We start from the raw sequence: 20,810 nt of genomic DNA, 5'->3' as shown, positions 1-20,810 counted from the left end.
AACGGGGGACCAAGGACTAAATATGGCAGAACATTGGACAAATGGAACAAATCTCTTCTTTCTATGGGGAAGGAGGTCGCATGGGAAGGGCCCAAAAGGGGAGCCGGCGGCACGGCTGATTGGGGGGTGGCAAAAGCTAGTTTGTATGGTGTAAGTCAAAGAACGGTCACATCTGGAGGGGGGAAATGAGATAACAGAGGGCGCGGATGGTCTCGTGCTTCCGCACCTTGATTGGAAGACACGTCCGGAGGCCCCAGGCTCGCAACAGTCTGATAGGTGGAGGAGAGGGAAAGAGTCTGGAAAAGAGGCTAAGATACGAATCAAAAAGGCGGTCATTTTGACGGAAACCTGTCCACTTCCCACATGTTGAATGTAACCACAGAAAAGGGGGATCCTCTAGGGAACTATGGCATTGGAGCATTGGGGCATTGGGGCATGGGACGAGGGAAGACACATGTATATCGCATATAGTACATAGTATATCGATCTCAATGTTGTACAGGGCCAGATCGTGGACGTTTCTATGTACACTTTTGCTCCCAGGGGGGCGCTTGACCGCTCTGAAAGGCAGATAAAAAAGCCAGCACCAACAGCCAACTAAGCCGACGAAAGCCGACCAAGCCAACTTGGCTCTGGCCGACTCCACTGTGGGGCCATCACATGCGAGCCTGAGCGACAAAGTCACCTGGTCCTCATAAGCCCTAACAGCTCCTTGCCCTACTTTCCCAATCGACGCTGGTCGGGGGAATAATATTCCGTATTGCCCAATCAGCACTAGCGCAATTCGGGATTTTTTTCTTTAAATACGCGCACCGCCCGCCAGCCTTTGCTTGTTTTTTTCTTTTCTTCTCTATCATCAGTAGAGGTTTACTATATCTACAATATATGTAAACAATCCTGTGGCTCCACTACGGTGGCTTGCTGAGGGTTATCCTGGGTTTTTCCCCCATGGGTTTCCTTCCGTTCCCGGCCCCAGAGAACAACGTTCGTCTCTCTATATGGCTGTGCTAGGGTTCCCTCACGGGAGCTCCATGCGCGTCAGCTGTGGAAGGGGCGATACACTCCTTTTTTCAAATTTTGGGTTGATTTGTGTGTTGTGGACGATGTGCATCCTCGGTGGATCGCAGATCGTTCCAATTCCATACGTAGTCTCTTAAAAGCTTTCAAACCCGAGGTCCTCAACCACGCCAATCGTCTTGGTTGTGGTTGTTGGCACTGTGAATGGGAGGCTCTTGCGTCCTTGCAGTCTCGCTTTGCCAGGCTCCCTTAGGTTGCCTCCGGTGCGTGGTCTTGACGATAATCCAATCCTCGCTTCGTTCCGATGCGCTTGGTGGGTCATGCCGTTTATCGCAGATAGCTCTAAGCAAGCCTCAAAGCGTGGACAGTTCCCGTATGCGGAAAAATTCTGGGGAACATCGGCCCGGGTAAAGCTTCAAGCTTCGCTGAAAGACAGTCCTTGGCTTATACAGACGTGGGTAGAGGTGCTGGTAGGTTTAAGTCTGCTGGGTCTAAACACTTGTCAAGCTGCTTAGGGCCTGCGTAAGGCAAGAGTTGCGGCGGCCAGAGTAGTACCGAGTTCCAAGGGCATGGGAAGGATATATCAAGGAACTACTGCGGCCTTGGCTTTCACGGGAAGTCTATGGAGGCTCACTTTCCCTCTATTTCTTTCTTTCACCGACAACTCGGGTCTGAGTGATCCCTTGTAGATGGATGCTTCAGGGATCGGTAAAATTGGACGAAACTCGAGGCCAGCGTACAGAAAGCTGCCCAGCAAGCTGCCGGAAAGGTGCACTCAAAAACAGGTTAATCACATTCATTGATGAGCTATCAACTGGCCCTAGTCATCCCCATTATGGAGCAGCATCAAGTGAGAAATCACAATCAAAACTCAGCTTTTATATCCTGGTCCTCCCCTCTAGTTATACGCTAGCCAACTCAAGCCTTAGGCCCGTCCGGCATTGCCAATCTGGATGCGCTCGCCAGACCACTTGTCGTCGCTGCGCAGCACGGGCCAGCTGGTGCCGTCCGCCTTGTGCAGTGTCAGCTCCAGCTTGGTGCCCAGCACGCGGAACGACGACTTCTCCGAATCAATCGGGGCAAACAGGTTATACGTATCCTGGTAGCGTTTGTTGTCGATGGTGGGAAGGTCGAAGGTAATGGTGTTCGCCGCGAGGTCGACGCGGGCGCGCTCCTTGTCAATTTTCTTCAGGTAGAGCGAGACGGTCACGGAGGAGGGGGTCTGGTAGAAATCGCTCCTAGGGGCCGGATGATTGCTCGGTCAGCTGGATGGTCTGGAACTGCATGGAATTGGGGCGCTGCTGTCGCCGCTCGATGAACTTGGACGTACCGGACCGAATCGACCTTCTCCTCGCCTGGCGCTTTCGGCTTGCCCACAAACATGTGCCTTGTCTTCTCCGTGCAGCCGGGGATCTTCAAGAACTGGTCAAACTCCAGCACGCGCCGCTTGCAACACGACCACCCTTTGCTGCCCTCGTGGAAGACGGGCTGTCCCGGGTGGTGCACACATTTCTCCTCATCCCGAGCTGTCGACCCAGTAAACGTAGCACCGCAACCTCTCCGGCGGCATGTCGCATTGGCGGGGATCTCTAGCTCCGGATCATCCGAGTCAGGCTCATCCACAACCGGCTTTTCGGGGGGCGTGGGAGGCGCGATGGCGGGGGAAATGGCATGGCGCTCCGGGAGCTTGGTCGTCTCAACGGCGGCAGGTGCGGGCGCAGGAGCGGGGATTTCCTCAGTGGCCTTTGCAGGCTCCGGGACAGGTGTATCGTCGACAGTGGAGTGCTTGCCCGTGGTGCAGGGCGGGATGGCGAGGAATTCCTCGAAGGTCAAGACGCGGGGTTTGCAGCATTTCCAGCCTGGAGCAGTTTAGCCTCAAGTTGCGGGGTCAAGTGAGGGTGACAGCTACGATCGCAGCAAAGCAGAAGCGCAGAACATGAGGGCACAACAAGCTCAAATTATAGAGTGAACGAGATCGAACGAAATGAGACAGATCGGGAATAGCTCCAGCACCCAAAGTACCTACCCTTCTGGCCCTCGTGAAACACTGGGGGACCCGGATGATACACGCAGGCTTCCTGCGGGTCCGCGAACGTCTTCTCACATCCCTTGTGAACGCACTTGCCGGTCATGGTGTGTAGTGAACGGCCGAACAGAGAGATCGAGCAAAGGTAGTCGGGCCCGTGAAGGAGCAGAGGAGAGGGATCAGTCTGAGAGTATATCACCAAAGCGCATGGGCGAGCAAACGGCCGCCCAACTCGGTTTAGCCGAAGCTCGAAGGTTCCATTGCCTTTCCATGACGGGGTTGCTTTTTGCGGACGGAAATAGGAATGGGCAGAGTTCAAGGACACTCTAGAATTACAGATTATCTGTACCTGTGGCCAAGTGGTACGGCGTCCCAAGAGATTGCAGGTTCGACCCCGGCGTCGGTCAATCTTTTTTGCATCTAATGCCTGCCTACTAATTTATACCCGTAGTTACGGCAGCCGTACTTACTGCGTCGCTTTTCTTTGCAGTCGCGGACGCAGTAGCCCCCGGCGGTTATGTTTTTGAATAATAAGAGAACATAGGATTCGTAATATTACCTTCATTATATCGACGGCATTCGATGTCGGTTACAGCAGGCGCCTCCGGGTAGTCTCGAGCCTTGTGTATCGTTAGGCTTGTGGACCTTGGATAGGGGTAGGGAACAGAACATACCCGCAGTTACGGCAGCCGTACTTGCTGCGTCGCTTTTCTTTGCAGTCGCGGACGCGGTGGCCTAGGGTCTCATAGTTACTGTACTTTATCTCAGTCTTCTGAACCTCGGCACGGTCCTGCTTGCAAGCGGGATGAACCAGTCCCCAGCGCCAACATCAAGACGACGAATCGCCTAATGGCGACCTTCCCGATCCCGACGAGAATGGCGATGATCTTCACAATGAAGTCAAGCGACTGCGTCGCGAGGTCCAGGAGAAGGATCGCCGCCTAGAGCAGCTGGAGCGTATCGTCGCCGATCTCCAGCAAGCCATTCCTCAGCCGCCTATGCCCAAACACGACCCCCAGCTTACGCAGGCGATGCTACCTCCCCTACCGCAGGCAGGAGATTTATAGAAGAGTGATTAACCAATGCTGGACTGCCTTACGATCGTCAGGTCACCAAGTGCCGGAACTGTGGGGATAAGTTGACTTGATCAAGGTCGGAAACTACCATTTTTGAAATCTGACTTGTGTACCTCACGCGCTCCCTGGAACCCGTTAAAATGCGGATCCTCAAGGGCGAGGAGGACGCGCCATTACCATCTAACAAGATCACCCACACCGTAGATGAAGCGCGGGCAGCACTCAGCCGCGCGCTTTGTATGGTACCCGAATCCATATCCGAGAAGGCGATCACGGAATTTCTGAGCTTTTGGAACTTCCGGGATAACGCTTAGCTTGACGAGCTTTTTCAAAGCAAGATAGCCAACTAGAGGAAAGCTCTGGCCTACTATACTTGGTGAAGAAGCGAAGACGCTCATCCAAAACGTCGACAGTCCCCCCGAGGCATTCAAGAAAATCAGGCTCTTCTACCGCTAGCCTAGACACCGAACTCTAGCTAAACGATGGTCTGCATGGGTGAAAAGCTTCCTACGACGCGAAGCACTTGTTATCTTATCCTCTACCGCCGGCTACTACCTAGCTTCCTATAACGAAGTACTTCTCTTCGGAAGATGGGTACTACTGTAGTAATCTGGGTAATACAATATTCTCTATATCATATCTATAAAGCAGGAAATCTAGGAGTATGGAGAATAAGACAAGATAACCTCTACAGTTCTTGAGAATGAGTAGAGTATCTATATAAAGAAAAGAGAAAGAAAAGAGAAAAAAAGTGAAAAAAAAAGGGATGGGGGGGGGGCGGAAGAACAGAGCATCTAGTTGTCATTGGGGGTGCTATTTAGGTTAGTTCATGATAGTCACCAGAGGCAAAATGAAGAACATAGAATAGAGACAAAACACAAAAGATGCGAAGGCCATGACAGATCGACAGAACAGAGTATAAGGAAGAGGTGTAGAGTGAGGGCTGAGATGGATGAGTGGACGAGACAGTGCGAAGAGGAAACGCGGAGCAGCAGCCGCAGAACAGCAGAGAAAGACGGACAGCAGAAGAGACAACAAGAAGGCCAGGATATTGAGTGGTGTACATGAAGGCAAGAAGCGAATGGCATCGGAACGGCATCGGAAGAGGGACGCATTGCTCAAGAATATTACGTACATTCGGGCCTCGAGGGGGGCATCGGCATGGCCCTGGGCCTCATCGGCCCCTCCATCCTCCTCCTCCTCCTCGTCCTCCTCCTCCTCCTCTTCGACCTCATCAGGGTCGACGGGGTCGACCGGGTCGACCGGGTCGACGGAGGCCGCGTCCGCGGCGGCGGGGGCGGAGGCAATGGCCGCGATGGCCGAGGGAGGCGCACGCGACGGACGGCGGGCAAGCTATACTCCATCGTCAGAGCAACGAACGGGTTTCAATGATATTTGATCAACGAACGTAATCATCTGGCGAGACGCCCTATACGCATGTTAATACAGCCACGGAAGTACTTGCAGTTACATTATCGAGGTGTCTACTTACAGCTTCATGCATCCGCATGAAAATCGACGCCACGAGGGCGAGCGAGCAATTGGCCTTTACATGGCCGCGTTTTCCACAAACATGGCACGTATGTGCCCTATTATTGTTCTGCTACATCTCCACATCAGTATGGAAACAGTAAATCACGGCCATCTTATGTCAACACCAAGCAGAGCTGGGAGTGATCAACACCCAGCAGAGCTGGGAGTGACTCAAGAAGCTGGAAGATGGGAACTCTCAGTACGCTACCTTTTTGGCCCCCTTGCCACGCCGTCTGGCCATCTCTAAGACTTGTTCTTGTTTCAGGATCTTGAAAAATTGCTTGTATTTGTAGTATAATAGCCACAGAGGCAAGAAAAGCTTGAAGGAAGAGAGGTGGAGAGTGGAGAGTGGGAGAGGATGAGAGGGAAAGGCGCGCGACCTTGATCACGAGGCCTTCCAGAGATGGTGGACGACCATTAATAAGGAAGGTGCTACTTTAGGAAGGCACAACCTTGCGTCCACATGATCCGAAGGCAGGCGTACGTAGTAATCTCATCGCGCACTTCAGCTGGTCTTCAACACTCCTTGTACTCACTGTCCATCATGAACTTGCAAAACCCAATCATCGTTTTTGTTGCTCGAGCCAGCACAGCTGATGGCCCTACGCACGAGAAAAGAGATTGGTTGCTCCGATCTCTCGAGCCTGTGAAAGAGCATCACGAGGTTACGTTCCCTGACTAGTTTAATGGTTGTTCCGTTGAATTATTCGTGTTCATTTTGCAGTCGAACTCTCCATTTAGACCGGAAGGAGAAGTGATGAAATATTTCACCGATCTTTTCAGTTAGGCCCAGCAATATAATCAGGATATCTTGCTCGTTGTAAGTGGTTGGGATGGTCTTACTACCAACCAAGGAGCGTTCCAGAAGCTTTTCGCGCTTCGGCCAGAGAATGTTTCTGTATGTCTGCGGATTTTATCTGTGGATATTGATCGTTGGGAGGAAAGGATTCCTTACCCTTGTTTCTACGACGTGGATCCCCTCTAGGTATGCGCCGTCTGGGCGGGAGACCTTGACCCGGAGGATCCGAACGTCGAATTTCAATGGTCGACTAAACGATTTCTCGAGTTGATTCCCGCTATTGCCGCAGCTAAGCTGAGGCTGTCACACGATTTCGAACTCGTAAGTGCTGTGCTTCCTTTAGTAGAGATCTTGCTTACTATACAATGGCTAACCTGATACCAATTATAGCTCCGGGAACTCACATACGAACGCAATACGCACCGGTGGGCAAAAGAAACCCGCCATGTATGCGTCGTCGAAGGGTGTAATGCCGTCTTTTCTACTGCGGCGGGCCTCCGCACGTATCGGTATAGAGAGCACCAGGCGTTAGAGTCCGAGGAAGCAAAGCAGGCCGATAAAGTTTCGAAAACGTGTCGATATTGTGGGAAAACATATGCTCGGAAAGACACTTCGGTTCGACACGAGAAGACTTGCTCGAGCAATCCGGACCGTGAAGCCCCCTCTGCCAATCAGCCTATAAGCAAGCGCCGGCGGACAGTCGACCCGACACAGGTTCCAATCCTGAGCGGGGGCGCCGTCAAGTCATACGAGGCGTTGACAGAGGAAGAGGCCCCGGGATTGCCGAGAATCAACATTGACTCACCCACGTTCTATCGCGGTGAACGTTTCTGTCGATATCCGGGGTGCGAATTTACAACGCGACACGCGAAACCGTCGGCGTTGCGCCTCCACTATAAGAATCGACATCGTGGGTTTATGTTCCCTATATTTTCGACTACGGTTGCCAAGGCTATAGAAGCCGAGCATGAGCAGGGCCTTTTTTGGCTGTCGACATGCGTATTCCGTGGAAAAGTCGAAGGGAATCCTCCGGTCGTTAGCTCAAGATAACCAGAGCTAAGTCTCCCGCCGAGAATATTGTTTGTTTTGTTCTTTCGCTTGCGTGCTAACGAGCATTTACTTAGCGATGCTGACGCGCGAATATTCTAGCAAAACGTAGTCTTATTGGTAATATCTATTGTTTATAGTGCTAATATTCTTAGACCTCCAGCGCTGATGGCTCTCACCTCAACGTGGTGCTGGAGTCCAGTAGTCCCTATGTTGGGATGAAGCCAAGAGGAGCCTCGTCTGTCGGATATTCTCCGCAACCTTGACTGATGAGAGCGAGGAGAGAAAATTCGAGGTAGGTCTTGCGCTACTGCATTGAATTATTCCCGATTACTAACTTCCAGCGTCATCGCTTGGTCTGACTCAACTTTATCGGTCCGAGGTGCGGAAAACGTGACTGGAGAACATTCAAACCAGCATGAGCGCCGCGTATGGTTCCTCCCCCTTGTGGAAAACCATGGAACGAGAGTGATTAGTTGGCAAGAATGATTGTACGTGTGCCTTGCCGACGATCGAAGGAAATGAGTGTTGATAACGGTGCGACAGTCTTGTGACCGACATAAGGGTCGAACCTACAATCTAGGGACGCCGTACCCAGGCCTTCTGGGGCAGTTCCGGCACGTGGAGCCAGAGCCCTCAGAGAGCGAAGACAACGAACCGCCAGGGTAACTGGCAAGGATACAGGTGGTGGAGACGATGGGTATAAGGAACGACAAAACCACGGCCCACCGAGAGGTCGTGGGGGACTACATCGCCGCGTCGATAACTGGTGGAAAACATCAGAATGACCCCGAACCACGATCAACAGAGAACGAAGCAGGAGGATGAGAGTGCCAGCGACTGGCCGGGGATGGAGACACAGGAGAGACAGGCGGCCAGACTGAGGGAGATCTGAGGGCCGTGGGACACACAATGGGCGTTTGGTTACCGTTATTACATTGGTTTTGGGGGATTTACTATGGCAGAACGCCGTTTCTTATGTATCTACTGTTTCATGCGCGTGGGCTGGCGTTCGGAATGCTCTTCCTTCCGCCGGAGGAAGCGCCTGCATAGCCATACGACACTAGTTAGGCTGCATCAGGTTAATAGAGTATCATCATCATCATCATCATCATCATCATCATCATCATCATCAATCAAGGGACGCCGTACCACTTGGCCACAGGTACAAATAGTCTGTTGTTTTAACACTATCCTTGAGCTATACCCATTACTGTTTTTATCCGCAAAAAGCACCCCCCGTTATGGAAAAGCAATAGAACGAGAGTGATTAGTTGGCAATCAGGGTGCTACGCAAAACGCGCGGCTGAGTACTGCCCGAAAAAGCTGGTTAAGCTGAGCGTTGTCCCGGAAGTTCCAAAAGCTCAGAAATTCCGTGATTGTCTTCTCGGATATAGAATCGGGTGCTACGCAAAGCGCGCGGCTAAGTGCTGCCAAAGTCGAGTCCACGGTATGGGTGAATGTCTAGGCTGGCGGTAGAAGAGCCTGATTTTCTTGAATGCCTCTGGGGGACTGTCGATGTTTTGGATGAGCGTCTTCGCTTCTTCACCGAGTGTAGCCCGAAGGCAGGCCGGAGCTTTCCTCTAGTTGGCCACCTTGCTTTGAAAACGCTGGTCAAGCTCAGCGTTGTCCCGAAAGTTCCAGAAGCTCAGAAATTCCGTGATTGTCTTCTCGGATACGGATTCGGGAGCTATGCAAAGCGCGCGGCCGAGTGCTGCCCGCGCTTTATCCACGTTGTGGATGATCTTGTCAGGTAGCGAAGGCATGTCCTCCTCGCCCTTGATGATCCTCATTTGCATGGGTTCCAGGGAGCGTAAGATACTGAAGCCAAGGCGCAAAGTTGGTTACGCCATCAAGAGTTGGCACGAACTGCTGCAGAAAGAGGATGTGGGATGTGGGATGTGAGAGGTTGAAGTTCCCCCAGCATTGGGTCCTAGTTAGGTTTTGGGTCGAGACCTTCGAACCAAGTTAGGTAGTCTTATCATTCAAAAACACAACCGCCGGGATTTGAACCCGGGACCTTCCGTTGAAGAACCTTAAATAGGAGACGGATGCCCTGACGACTAGGCCACGGCTGCAAGTATATGATACGATTTCTATTTTATACTATAGTTGAATATACACAGTCGCATCTTACTTAGTTAGCTAGTAGAGCATCCCTATAACCAAATAAGCCCTTCACTCTCTTTGTGAAATAATAAAAAATAAATGCTCTGTAGGCACCTAGCCATATATAAATCCTCCCAAAAAAAAAATTAGACTAACATAGGGGTCGAACCTCTCCTATTGCCACGCATCGGTGAAGGGAAGACCGAGGGTTCGATCCCCTCCAGGTATGTCTTTTTTGGGGTTGTTTTTGACCAACGCAAACAACAGACTATCTACCTGTGCCCAATTGGTACGGCGTCCCTCTCCTATTGCCACGCATCGGTGAAGGGAAGACCGAGGGTTCGATCCCCTCCAGGTATGTCCAATTTTTTTTGGTTTGTCGTTTTGGTTCCTTTCAAACGCAACACCTCGCCCCTTTTTGACCGACGCAAACAAAATCAACCACATCCGTGCTTTCCCTCTGTCGTCCATTCCACCATGTTTCCCACACGCATCCTTCTCGGTCAAGCTCGATTGACCTTGTTCACCCGTGCCGGGTGCGGCCTATGCGACACCGCGAAGCATACTGTTGTCCAGCTCCAGAAGCGCCGGCCCTTTGAATACGTGGAGAAAGACATCATGGATGCTGCCAACAAGTCCTGGAAGGATGTTTACGAGTTTGATGTTCCCGTTCTACACGCACAGGCGGTGAAAGATGGGCTGCCCAAGGAGGCCGAGCTCTCCGACGCGCGGAAGCTGTTCCATCGATGGACCGAGCAGGAAGTTGAGCAATTGGTCAACGAGGCAGAGAATTAACCTCCCCCCGGTTAAATTCTTCCGAACTCATAAGAGATTTAAACCCGATATGACCTGCGGCTGGGGTCGGAAGAGTGAATGCGTGCACACCCACCCACCTCCCTGGGCTTCACTCCCCACTGCAGGTACCCGATGCAAGGCATGATCGAGTGGTTTGGGAGGCAGAAATAGCCATCTGGTTGATGGAATGGCTAGGAGAGGGCAGTGCAGCCAACCAGTACCGACGAGTGCTGGAAGTGTAGGGCCTGACCACTTGCTGCAAATTCTGCCTACGCTCTCTTCCTTGCCCAGAATCCTTGCAGCTACCTCACTATTTCACTATTGGCAAATTGGTTCCACCGTGCCTTTTGTCTTCCCAATGCCGATACCGCAAACGCGCTTCAGACCTCTAGGGATCAGGCCGAAGGGACGGTGGGCCACCTCGATTGATTGATGTGCAGTAGTCCAAGCCCGGCGCCATTGCTGTACGGTCGATCCAATCCATACTGGACAGGTGAATCTGTCGCGGTATCAATGAAGAGTTGTCTTGGTTTTTTTCCATTTCTGCTCATGTTTAATTTTCTAGGCGGGTAAGAGACCGTGTAGGGGTGCTTAGGCCATGTTACTCATGTCACTCATGTCGCAACCCTCTACTAAACCAAATATGTGACTAAACGCCCATCATTGCGGCCAATGTTATGCTTTTATGAAATGTTTTCCTTTCACCATATCTCAGCCGGTCATATCCAACAGCTTCACATCATAGAATAGACGACTGGCAACCCAGGAGGCCCTACGCTCAAGCTCTTGCTGGCCCTCAGTGGCTTTCATTCCATATAGAAATTTCTCTCGCAGCAAAAAGCGTGCACCTGAACTGCTTGTTTATTTGAATAGCTTCTCTTCTAGTTCATATGTGGGCTTAGAGGATATCTACCCAGAAAATATATATATTACGTGATGGAGCAAGAGCGTTGCCCACACAGTATTCTAACGTTTTTCTTCTTCTTCTCTTCTAGTCATTGGCCCATTCTCAAATATACGCAGTGACTTGAGGCGAGACATGATATTAAGTGCCATTGAGGGGTATAAGTGAGAGATTTGCAATGTTCCGTCAGTAAGGTGTGGAGGCGACTGCTCGACCCGTGCTCGGCACAACCTTCCGTGCCCCGAACAATGGCGATTCTCAATGCCGCGCGAAGACCCACGTATGGATTTTATTTTATCATTGGTCATCTCGAAAAATCACCACAGTTCATACCTAAAGATAGTAGGTCACCAATAGAGCCAATGGTTTACGATGGGGCCTAAACCGGTCATTGATCCAAGGCAAACCGGCGACAACAAGGATTTAGGCTGATGCCAACCACGCCCGAAATACTCGACTAAGAAGCAATTTAATCTAGACGAGCCTCACGATAGTCCTTGAAAGCCCAAATAAGAAAAACAAGGGATAGGTCACCAGCATTTCCGGTTCATCCGATGCCTGTGCTCGACTTTATTGGGTTGTGTGGGATCTTATGAATGTGAAGGTGGAACTTGGAATCCCAAACAGGGTACCCGCCGTTCAAAGGCATCAAATAGAGATTAATTATTTCTCAAAGTGAAGAGTGATCTCTACTCATGGAAGTCGTCTTTCTTAAAAATTCCGCCGGATTCGAATCACCACGGCGATAGAGAGGTCAAACCAGACCCGGTCGTTTTCGATTGCTAAAAATCCTTGAGCCTGGTCTCTGTACATGGAGTTCCGCTCTATCGCCACTGACTGGTCTTTGGATTCTCCCTGTCAATCAAATGCGCATGCAAAGATTTCCTGGCGAGCCTCATATGACTAGGAAAAAGCATGTGCTCCTTGATACACCCAGGGAGAAAAGCAAGAGGCAAGTAAAAAGGGTCCTAATTCTGGCATTTAAACATGTAGCTTCTTGGCAAGTGTCTTTGGGCGGGACCCATCCATGTTCAATGCGGATGGCGGCGTTTAGGCGCTTATTTCCGAAATCCTATTTCTCATTGCCGCGCCTCACCTAGCCTTCCTTCCACGTACTCACCCGACACCCAACATTAAGATTTCCCATTATGAATGCGCCGATGAAGCAAGAACATGTTGATAGGGGCCTTACCGTAGAGGACTCCATGGCACCACTTGACCCTGCATCTAGACGAAGGCTACAGAATCGCCTCAACCAGCGTGCTAGTCGTGAGTGGCATTTTCCATTTCGCCACCTCCGAACTCCACAAACTTTTGAATCGACCTAACCTTCATTTAGGTGAAAGGAAGCAAGCTGAGAAGAAGCGACAGAAGCAAGAACAACGCTGGGTTATCTACACCAATGAAGCCAAGGCCTTCCCAGTGGCCGAAGACATTCAATTGACAAGTGTGCCAAAATCGACGCCACCACGTGAAACCCCCCGGCGAGCCAAGATCACAAGAGTTCTTCCTTTTGTGCAATCGGAAAAGCGCCGCCAGAACAGTATCTGGCTCTTACAAGAACGCAAGTGATCCAGAGAGCCAGCAATAATTTGCTACCCCCCAGTCATCTTCTCTCTGTGGCACAGTTTAATATTATTCGTGCAATGTTTGCAAATGCTGCCAGCATGGAACTCACTTGGGATGTATTACGCGAAGACATTGCATCGTCTTTCAATATCGCTGGACCGATCACTTTTTGCTTGCCGCCAAGTCTGCAACCAAGCTCGATACAAAAGCGAATCATCCATCATCCCTGGATCGATCTCCTCCCGATCCCCTCATTTCGAAATACCTTAATCGGGAGAATGGAAGAATATGGGGAGGACGAACTTTGTTTAGATCTTTACGGCTTCGGTAACTCACGAGACGTTGGGTTAATCGTTTGGGGTGAACCATGGGACCCTAAAGCATACGAGCTGTCAGAGACTGTGGTGCAAAAATGGGGCTGGCTTTTAAAGGATTGTCCAGAGCTCTTTACGTCCACGAATTTTTGGAGGAGGAGAAGAGGAGAGAAGCCATTGAAATTGCTAAAGTCTAGCGGCCACTCTATCCGAGAAATCAAATAACCAGAAGCGGGGTCAACAAGGTTCACCTATCAATAACTCGACCTTTATAAGGGGTACTTCTCCTGGATCATCTTTTCACTCATCTCCCAGAGGCGGGTGCAGTTCTGTTCATCTCGAACATGGGCGTGCATATGATCATTTGCTACGGCGTTTTGGCTCAGGAACGCCCCGGTATAATCTACAGTCAAGGCTAAAAGTCAGCATGATGCTTCAATCCACAAAAATAGCAAATGAAAACAGACCTGCGATGGTAGGGTCAATCATTCCCGTGATCATGGTGGCCGCTCCTTCAGACCGAGTTGTCCACGTGGGGAAGTCGAATTCTTTTCCGTCTACATCCAGAAGAGCTATTCAAATGTGAGTAAGATGTAATCGATTGGACAGGGGGGAGTGACTTACGACCAGCTTTCTTCCATTCCTCCATCATTTCCGGAAAGTCCGGGGGAAGTGCCTTTGCAAGCCGGTGTAAACAGCTGGTGAAATTAGCCTTCGAGTACTCAGTTTACAGGGAGACAGCATACATACCACCAGGATCAATGCTGAAAACACGGATTCCTTGACTCTTCAAGTTTTCACCGAGTCTTTTTGCGAACATGGTGCGCGCGGCGTTGGACTGGCTATACGCAACCAGTGGTTCGTAGGTCTTGCCATCCTGTCAGGCTGGTGAGCTATTTGCAAATCCCCAGATGTTGGAATTAGTCTTCAAAGCTTACACTGAAATCAAGATCATCGAAGTGAACTTGGCCTTGCCTCATCGCCGCACTTGATGTAACGATAATCGAAGACGTTGGGCCAGCGGCTTGAATCTTTGGCAAGAGGAGCTTCACAAGAAAGAAGTTTGCCAGATAATTGACGCCGAACTGCATCTCAAATCCATCCTTGGTTCTGCTGAAAGGGCATGCCATCACAGCAGCCACGAAGACCACATGGTCAATCTTGGGCACATCTGCGAGGCCCTCATTAACTGCCTGGTGGATATTGCTCAGGTCTCCCAGCTCCATGTTGAGAAAACGGGTTTCAACATTGGGCTTGGAGGCCTTGATCTTCTCGGCAATCGGAGCTACCTTGGACTCGGCGCGGGCGCTCAGGATGAGGAGCTTGGGATCGGCATTGGACAATTGGATAGCAAGTTCACCCGCAATGGACTGATCGGAGACACCGGTGATCAAGACTTTTATCGCCCAAAGTATTAGTGCAATTCAGTTATACAAAGCACATCAATAGTAATTTACCTGTCTTTCCAGCAAGTGACTTGCCATATTTCTCCAAGATGACCTCCGAGCGAAGGTTTTGCTTGACAGACATCGCGGCTGATAGGAGTTGATTAAAGAGATTTTTGCAAATGGTGAAGTATCTGAAAGATGAAATTGCGCTGAAGGAAGATCAACGAAGAGTCAAAGCCCTTCTTATACCTTTTTTGCGGTTATATGGGCCTACAACTGGGACTTAGAGGAAGCCATAACTCCGACAGAAGCACGGAGAATAGCACAAGCTCCGAAATCAATATAGAAAAGTTTCGCCCAATCTGGCTAGGTTCCTGTCATCTGCCGCGGCATTTTAACCTTAACGTCGGACTGCAGACGATGAATTATTCAGCTTGCCTTATTCCAGGATCCACCTTTTGTCTACCTCGGGCTTTCATTTTCTTCTTTTCTCTACAAAAACTAAAAGAAAAAAGAAAAGAAATAGCAGCGACTGCACAATATGACCTTTAATCACGGCACACAGCTGGGATTTGATCTCAGCATACCTGTCGCCACAAAAAAAAAAGAAGGAAGAGCTACTCTTTCTGCAATAGGTGGTTGGTACTGCCCAAGCACTGCCAAACTGGATATTGTGGTCGGGCGAATCACGTTACAGGCCTGCTAGCCCCGCAGCTTTACCTGTTTAGGTTAGTGTCGTGTCATCATCCGCAGACACCTTCGGATCTCGATCACGGATCCAGGTCCAAGGATATTTACCATCAAAGAGATTAGAAATTTCCAAATGACCACGGCTATCTGGATAGCGGACAGTCCGACAGTCCGACATCAGGAAATACAATCTTTACATTATTGAGTCTTCCGCGAAAATGTTTGACATCATCTTGCAAAAAGCAATATCGACGCCTGTCGGCCACGTCGCAAGACGAAAGCAAAAGAAATACGAAGACAGGATGGCCTTGCTTGACTGTGATTGAATAGCTCAGAACTCGCGTCCGATGCGTGGCTATTTTGGTATCCCTTGCCTAGATTATTGGAATGCTCCCGCTAGCTCCTTGAGATTGAGTAATGCTGTACGGACGCTGAACAATGCCGATAACTAGCCCCAATCCCTTCGAACACGCTCAGGATACGAAAGCATCATGGCGACAACGGCCCGATACCAACCACTCTATAACGAGGATGCTCCAGTCCGACCCGCCATTGTCGCTGGCATCGTTTCGACCTGGATTGCCACGTTCTTGGCAGCGGCAGATAGCACCGTCACGTCAACCCTTTCCGCTACGATAGCCAGCGAATTCGACTCGTTAGCCATCATATCATGGCTGGGCTCGGGATATCTGATCGGCCTCACAGCCATACAGCCGCTCAGCGGGAAATTGAGCGATATATTCGGTCGGCGGGCTAGCTTTTGCTGCGCCTCTTGGATGTTCACGATCGGAAACCTGGTTTGTGGACTCTCCTGCTCGAAGGGTGTCCTTATTGCCGCCCGCGTTGTCACTGGAATCGGTGGTGGCGGGTGTATCTCAATTGCTACGTTCATCGCATCCGATAATATCCCTCTCAAACGACGTGGCATCTGGCAGGGAACCGGGGCCGTGGTGTACACAGCGGGAATGGGACTCGGGGCCGTGATTGGAGGCGCTGTCAACGATGCGGTCGGCTGGCGATGGGCGTTTATTGGCATTGCGCCGATCTCGCTTGTTGCAGGGCTTGGAGTCATGATGTTTGTACCTGGTCACACCGACAAGCAAAGCACGCGGGAGTTATTGGGTCGCGTTGATTTTGCCGGTGCGTTGACTTTGGTCTCTTCCTTGGTATGCCTTCTTATCGGTCTCAACCACGACGGACCTCGGATTGTTACTCGCTTGTTTGCAATCACCGTTCCCCTTGGATTAGTTTTTTTGTTGGCTTTCTTTTGGTGGAATGGCGATGGGCTAGAGAGCCTATTATTCCGCTATCACTCTTCCGCGAGCGGACGGTGGTTGCCGCATGCCTGACTGCTTGGTTTGTGTCCATGGCCTTCTATGCACTCACCTTTTATGTCCCACTGTACATGAAGATGTTGGGCCATTCCTCCAGTGAAATTGGACTTCGTCTTTTGCCAGACTCTATTGGCGCGGGGCTCGGGTCTTTCCTGGTCGGTCTAGTCATCCGAGTGTCCGGCAAATACGGAGTCTTTCGGTATACTATGACCATATTGTTGGTGCTAGCGTCAGTGGGGTTTGTCTTCAGCTCTGTTCACACGCCGTGGATTCTTCCAGAGCTATATCTGCTATGCAAAGGATTTGGTATGGGCGGGGTGCTGACGATGTTAATATTGGCTCTATTGCATTCGGTGCCCCACAAAAGACACGCTACTGCCACGTCTGCATTGTACGCCTTTCGGTCAACTGGTGCGACTGTGGGACTCTCAGCAGCTAGTGCAGTGTTCTACCACCGAATGTATCAGAGCTCGTTGGAGAAAGGGTCTAGCTGCAAGGAGGGAGATCAATGCTATTTGGATGCTCTGCATGGAGCTTTCCAATTGGCATTGGTATTCGCAGCGGCGGGAGTGGTGTCTGCGTTATTCGTCGCAACCCATGAATCTAGCGGGCGGGAAGAGGACGGAAAAGAAGGGGAAGAGACTCGGTGAACATCGTGTTGGCTGATGGAGTACCTGGATCAGTACTGCCCCACCTCGGGGATCCGAGCGCTCCGCATGGGGCGGGCCCATATTTAGTCCACGTCATAGCTAATCCTGCTGGATCTAAATGTAGTTCATAGGTGGATTACATGAGCGATCCATGTCCATTACAGTCAGCACGGGCTAGAACTGTTTGGATTACTTTATTGGAATGAGACCGTGCAACGTGATCGGGTCGGGAGTCACGGGTCTGGAATTGCTCGGAACCGGACTGCCTAAACGATGCATGATACGCGCCCGACAATGGGGATTGGCAAACTGCGGAACAGCGCCACTTCCAGTCATGAAAGAATGGGCAGTAACACCATTGCTTACCGATGTGCCTCAAGAGGAAGCCTCCTCGCGAACGGGAATCGCTATCGCCCGGAGGAACCTTGGCCGAGCACAGGTGCAGGCGTCATCTATTATCATGCCACCCGTTTTCACGACCGCAGGGTCAACGATATGCTTTCTTATCGTACGATTGACGGATAGAACTGACTATTAGGACTGAAGCGGCTGCAACATGCTATGCTTATCTATGCCTTTCTCATTTCCTGCAAGGGGTCAGTTGTTGAAATAAGAAACTACGAGGTGTACGAACTGCTAGCTCTTCAAACCTTGAAATAGGCGCCACCACAGGCATTGGGAGATCTCCGTAGAGAGATTGGATTTGCCCAAGGCTCGAGCGCAGTGGTCATAGCAACTTCCGAGGCAGTCGGGGGCGGGGGTTTACTGGGTCGCAACCGAGGAGTCAATCGAATGAATTGGACGATAACGCAGACATAGAAACCACGGGGATTGCCGGGTGTTGTGATTCGCACCCCCGCGGGTGAGTCTCCCCGCGCCCCGCACTCCGCAGCGGCGGTCTGGCCCAATCCCCGCGACGAGCTTAGGAATCAGCGGTGGCCCAGAACTTAAGGCTGACAAAAGGGGCTTTCCCGAGGGGCTGCGATGCTCTAATGGGTTTCCCGCCATTCGTTAGCTTCTGCGTGGTTGGTTAGCGGGGATTAGCTTTGGCCGGTTGATTTAAAAAGTGCGGGGGGCCCATCACGGCCATATCTTCTCTTCCGTTCGTGCTTTCCTCAAACCATCTCTTTCTTTCACCTCACACAAATTATCACACCATGGGTGAATGTCCAGTACACAAGACCGCCAACGTGGCTGGTAGCGGCACTCGGAACCGCGACTGGTGGCCCGAGTCATTGAAGCTAAACATTCTGCGCCAGCACACCGACGCGACCAACCCGAACAAGGACTTTGACTATGCCACTGCCTTCAAGAGCCTCGACTACTATGCCTTGAAGGAGGACCTGCACAACCTGATGACCGACTCTCAGGATTGGTGGCCCGCTGACTTCGGCCACTACGGCGGTCTGTTCGTTCGGATGGCCTGGCACAGCGCCGGAACTTATCGAGTCTTCGATGGCCGTGGCGGTGGCGGCCAGGGCCAGCAGCGTTTTGCCCCGCTCAACAGCTGGCCCGATAACGTCTCCCTTGACAAGGCCCGCCGCCTATTGTGGCCCATTAAGCAGAAGTACGGCAACAAGATCTCGTGGGCCGATCTCCTTCTCCTGACCGGCAATGTCGCCCTTGAGTCGATGGGCTTCAAGACCTTCGGTTTCGCCGGTGGTCGCCCCGATACCTGGGAGGCCGATGAGTCCGTCTACTGGGGTAGCGAAGCCGAGTGGCTCACCAATGATGCTCGCTACAAACCCGAGTCCGAACAAGAGGCCGGCAAGCAGAGCGACATCCGCACTCGTGACCCCGAAGACCCTCTGGCTGCCGTCGTGATGGGTCTGATCTACGTCAACCCGGAGGGTCCCGATGGCAACCCCGACCCCATTGCCGCGGCTCGCGATATCCGCATCACCTTCGGCCGCATGGCCATGAACGACGAGGAGACCGTCGCTCTGATTGCTGGTGGTCACACCTTCGGAAAGACTCACGGTGCTGGCAGTGCTGATCACGTCGGCAAGGAGCCTGAGGCTGCTGAAATTGAGCAACAGGGCCTTGGCTGGGCCAGCGGTCACGGGTCTGGCGTGGGTTCTGACGCTATCACGTCGGGGATAGAGGTTACCTGGACGAAGACTCCCACCAAATGGAGCAACCAGTATCTGGAGTATCTCTTCAAGTATGACTGGGAGCTCACAAAGTCCCCCGCCGGTGCCCACCAGTGGTCTGCGAAGACCAATGATCAGATCATCCCTGATGCCTTTGACGCGAGCAAGAAGCACAAGCCCCAGATGCTGACCACCGATCTCTCTCTCCGCTTCGACCCCGACTACGAGAAGATTGCCCGTCGCTTCCTTGCGAACCCTGACCAGCTCGCCGATGCTTTCGCTCGCGCCTGGTTCAAGCTCCTCCATCGTGACATGGGTCCCCGCGCCCGCTGGCTCGGCCCTGAGGTCCCCAAGGAGGCTCTTTTGTGGGAGGACCCCATCCCTACCCCCGACCACCCGCAGATCGATACTGAGGATGCTGCTGCGCTGAAGCACCACATCCTGAGCTCTGGTGTCGACCCCAGCAAGTTTCTTTCTACTGCCTGGGCCTCTGCCTCAACTTTCCGTGGCGGTGACAAGCGCGGTGGTGCCAACGGTGCGCGCATCCGTCTTGCTCCCCAGAACCAATGGACCGTCAACAACCCCACCCAGCTGCGTGAGGTCCTGGACGTCCTGGAGGATATCCAGCGCCGGTACAACAGCTCCCAGACCGGCAACAAGCGTGTGTCGCTGGCCGACCTTATCGTTCTGGCCGGTTGCGCTGCCCTGGAGAAGGCCGCCGGTGTCCCCGTTCCCTTCACCCCTGGCCGCATGGATGCCACCCCGGAGCAGACCGACGTCGACTCCTTCAAGTACCTCGAGCCTGTCGCCGATGGCTTCCGCAACTACGGCAAGTCGTCGCGGCGTGTCCGCACCGAACAGATGCTCGTTGACCGAGCTCAGCTGCTCACCCTGACCGCCCCCGAGATGACCGTCCTGGTTGGCGGTCTGCGCGTCCTGAACGCTAACTTCGACCGCTCCAACCTCGGTGTCCTGACCCAGCGCCCTGGCCAGCTGACCAACGACTTCTTCGTCAACCTGCTCGATATGAGCACCGTTTGGAAGCCCACTGATGACAGCAAGGACCTTTTCGAGGGTGTTGACCGCAAGACCGGTGCCAAGAAGTGGAAGGCTACCCGCGTCGACCTCATTTTCGGTCACCACGCCGAGCTGCGTGCCCTGGCTGAGCTGTACGGCTCTTACGATGGCCAGTCCAAGTTCGTGCGGGACTTTGTGGCTGCCTGGGACAAGGTTATGAACCTGGATCGCTTTGATGTGGTCTACTCGGAGAACCAGGGCCGCGCTCGCCTGTGAATGTTAAATGTCTTTATGTCATTGATGTGAAATTTCGGACAAGCACTATCCTGCTTAACCAATATATCCAATTTGCCTGTGAATTATGAATTAGCCAATTTCGATTAACTTCATTTCATCCTCCCGTAGTCTATTTTCTTCCTGTACTATTCTTATCTGCCGTCTGGTTTCGT

The 20,810-nt window shown here is 51.9% G+C and overlaps 10 protein-coding genes across 10 annotated transcripts; 6 read left to right on the top strand and 4 right to left on the bottom strand.

The window, feature by feature from the left end:
* Positions 1–1,942: 1,942 nt before the first annotated feature.
* On the bottom strand, positions 1,943–3,149 carry N7482_007290 (cysteine and histidine-rich domain-containing protein; the record flags this gene model as incomplete). The annotated part of the gene is made up of 3 exons (XM_056689415.1): positions 1,943–2,255; positions 2,348–2,876; positions 3,044–3,149. The coding sequence occupies 3 exons, from the start codon at positions 3,147–3,149 to the stop codon at positions 1,943–1,945; spliced, it is 948 nt and encodes a 315-aa protein (XP_056541844.1).
* Positions 3,150–3,625: 476 nt separating this feature from the next.
* On the top strand, positions 3,626–4,110 carry N7482_007289 (uncharacterized protein; the record flags this gene model as incomplete). Its single annotated transcript, XM_056689414.1, has 2 exons — positions 3,626–3,651; positions 3,858–4,110. 2 exons carry the CDS (start codon positions 3,626–3,628, stop codon positions 4,108–4,110), a joined length of 279 nt encoding a protein of 92 aa, XP_056541843.1.
* An 803-nt stretch (positions 4,111–4,913) lies between these two features.
* On the bottom strand, positions 4,914–5,629 carry N7482_007288 (uncharacterized protein; the record flags this gene model as incomplete). The annotated part of the gene is made up of 4 exons (XM_056689413.1): positions 4,914–4,932; positions 5,255–5,472; positions 5,528–5,548; positions 5,612–5,629. 4 exons carry the CDS (start codon positions 5,627–5,629, stop codon positions 4,914–4,916), a joined length of 276 nt encoding a protein of 91 aa, XP_056541842.1.
* Positions 5,630–6,115: 486 nt separating this feature from the next.
* On the top strand, positions 6,116–7,501 carry N7482_007287 (uncharacterized protein; the record flags this gene model as incomplete). The annotated part of the gene is made up of 4 exons (XM_056689412.1): positions 6,116–6,132; positions 6,478–6,550; positions 6,638–6,772; positions 6,842–7,501. 4 exons carry the CDS (start codon positions 6,116–6,118, stop codon positions 7,499–7,501), a joined length of 885 nt encoding a protein of 294 aa, XP_056541841.1.
* A 1,580-nt stretch (positions 7,502–9,081) lies between these two features.
* N7482_007286 (uncharacterized protein) lies at positions 9,082–9,291 on the bottom strand (the record flags this gene model as incomplete). The annotated part of the gene is made up of 1 exon (XM_056689411.1): positions 9,082–9,291. One exon carries the CDS (start codon positions 9,289–9,291, stop codon positions 9,082–9,084), a length of 210 nt encoding a protein of 69 aa, XP_056541840.1.
* A 793-nt stretch (positions 9,292–10,084) lies between these two features.
* Positions 10,085–10,402, top strand: N7482_007285 (glutaredoxin family protein; the record flags this gene model as incomplete). The annotated part of the gene is made up of 1 exon (XM_056689410.1): positions 10,085–10,402. One exon carries the CDS (start codon positions 10,085–10,087, stop codon positions 10,400–10,402), a length of 318 nt encoding a protein of 105 aa, XP_056541839.1.
* Positions 10,403–12,454: 2,052 nt separating this feature from the next.
* N7482_007284 (uncharacterized protein) lies at positions 12,455–12,878 on the top strand (the record flags this gene model as incomplete). Its single annotated transcript, XM_056689409.1, has 2 exons — positions 12,455–12,575; positions 12,646–12,878. The coding sequence occupies 2 exons, from the start codon at positions 12,455–12,457 to the stop codon at positions 12,876–12,878; spliced, it is 354 nt and encodes a 117-aa protein (XP_056541838.1).
* Positions 12,879–13,458: 580 nt separating this feature from the next.
* N7482_007283 (uncharacterized protein) lies at positions 13,459–14,719 on the bottom strand (the record flags this gene model as incomplete). Its single annotated transcript, XM_056689408.1, has 6 exons — positions 13,459–13,592; positions 13,657–13,761; positions 13,814–13,887; positions 13,936–14,066; positions 14,128–14,585; positions 14,647–14,719. The coding sequence occupies 6 exons, from the start codon at positions 14,717–14,719 to the stop codon at positions 13,459–13,461; spliced, it is 975 nt and encodes a 324-aa protein (XP_056541837.1).
* Positions 14,720–15,758: 1,039 nt separating this feature from the next.
* Positions 15,759–17,251, top strand: N7482_007282 (Major facilitator superfamily domain general substrate transporter; the record flags this gene model as incomplete). Its single annotated transcript, XM_056689407.1, has 2 exons — positions 15,759–16,433; positions 16,592–17,251. 2 exons carry the CDS (start codon positions 15,759–15,761, stop codon positions 17,249–17,251), a joined length of 1,335 nt encoding a protein of 444 aa, XP_056541836.1.
* A 1,157-nt stretch (positions 17,252–18,408) lies between these two features.
* Positions 18,409–20,637, top strand: cat2 (bifunctional catalase-peroxidase Cat2; the record flags this gene model as incomplete). Its single annotated transcript, XM_056689406.1, has 1 exon — positions 18,409–20,637. One exon carries the CDS (start codon positions 18,409–18,411, stop codon positions 20,635–20,637), a length of 2,229 nt encoding a protein of 742 aa, XP_056541835.1.
* Positions 20,638–20,810: the final 173 nt, after the last annotated feature.

The sequence above is a fragment of the Penicillium canariense genome (genome assembly GCF_028826845.1).
Source record: "Penicillium canariense strain IBT 26290 chromosome Unknown utg000004l_segment0_segment0, whole genome shotgun sequence".
In the NCBI taxonomy this organism is placed as follows: domain Eukaryota; kingdom Fungi; phylum Ascomycota; class Eurotiomycetes; order Eurotiales; family Aspergillaceae; genus Penicillium; species Penicillium canariense.
Note: the sequence above shows the minus strand (reverse complement) of the source record. Positions and strands in the feature narration are given on the sequence as shown.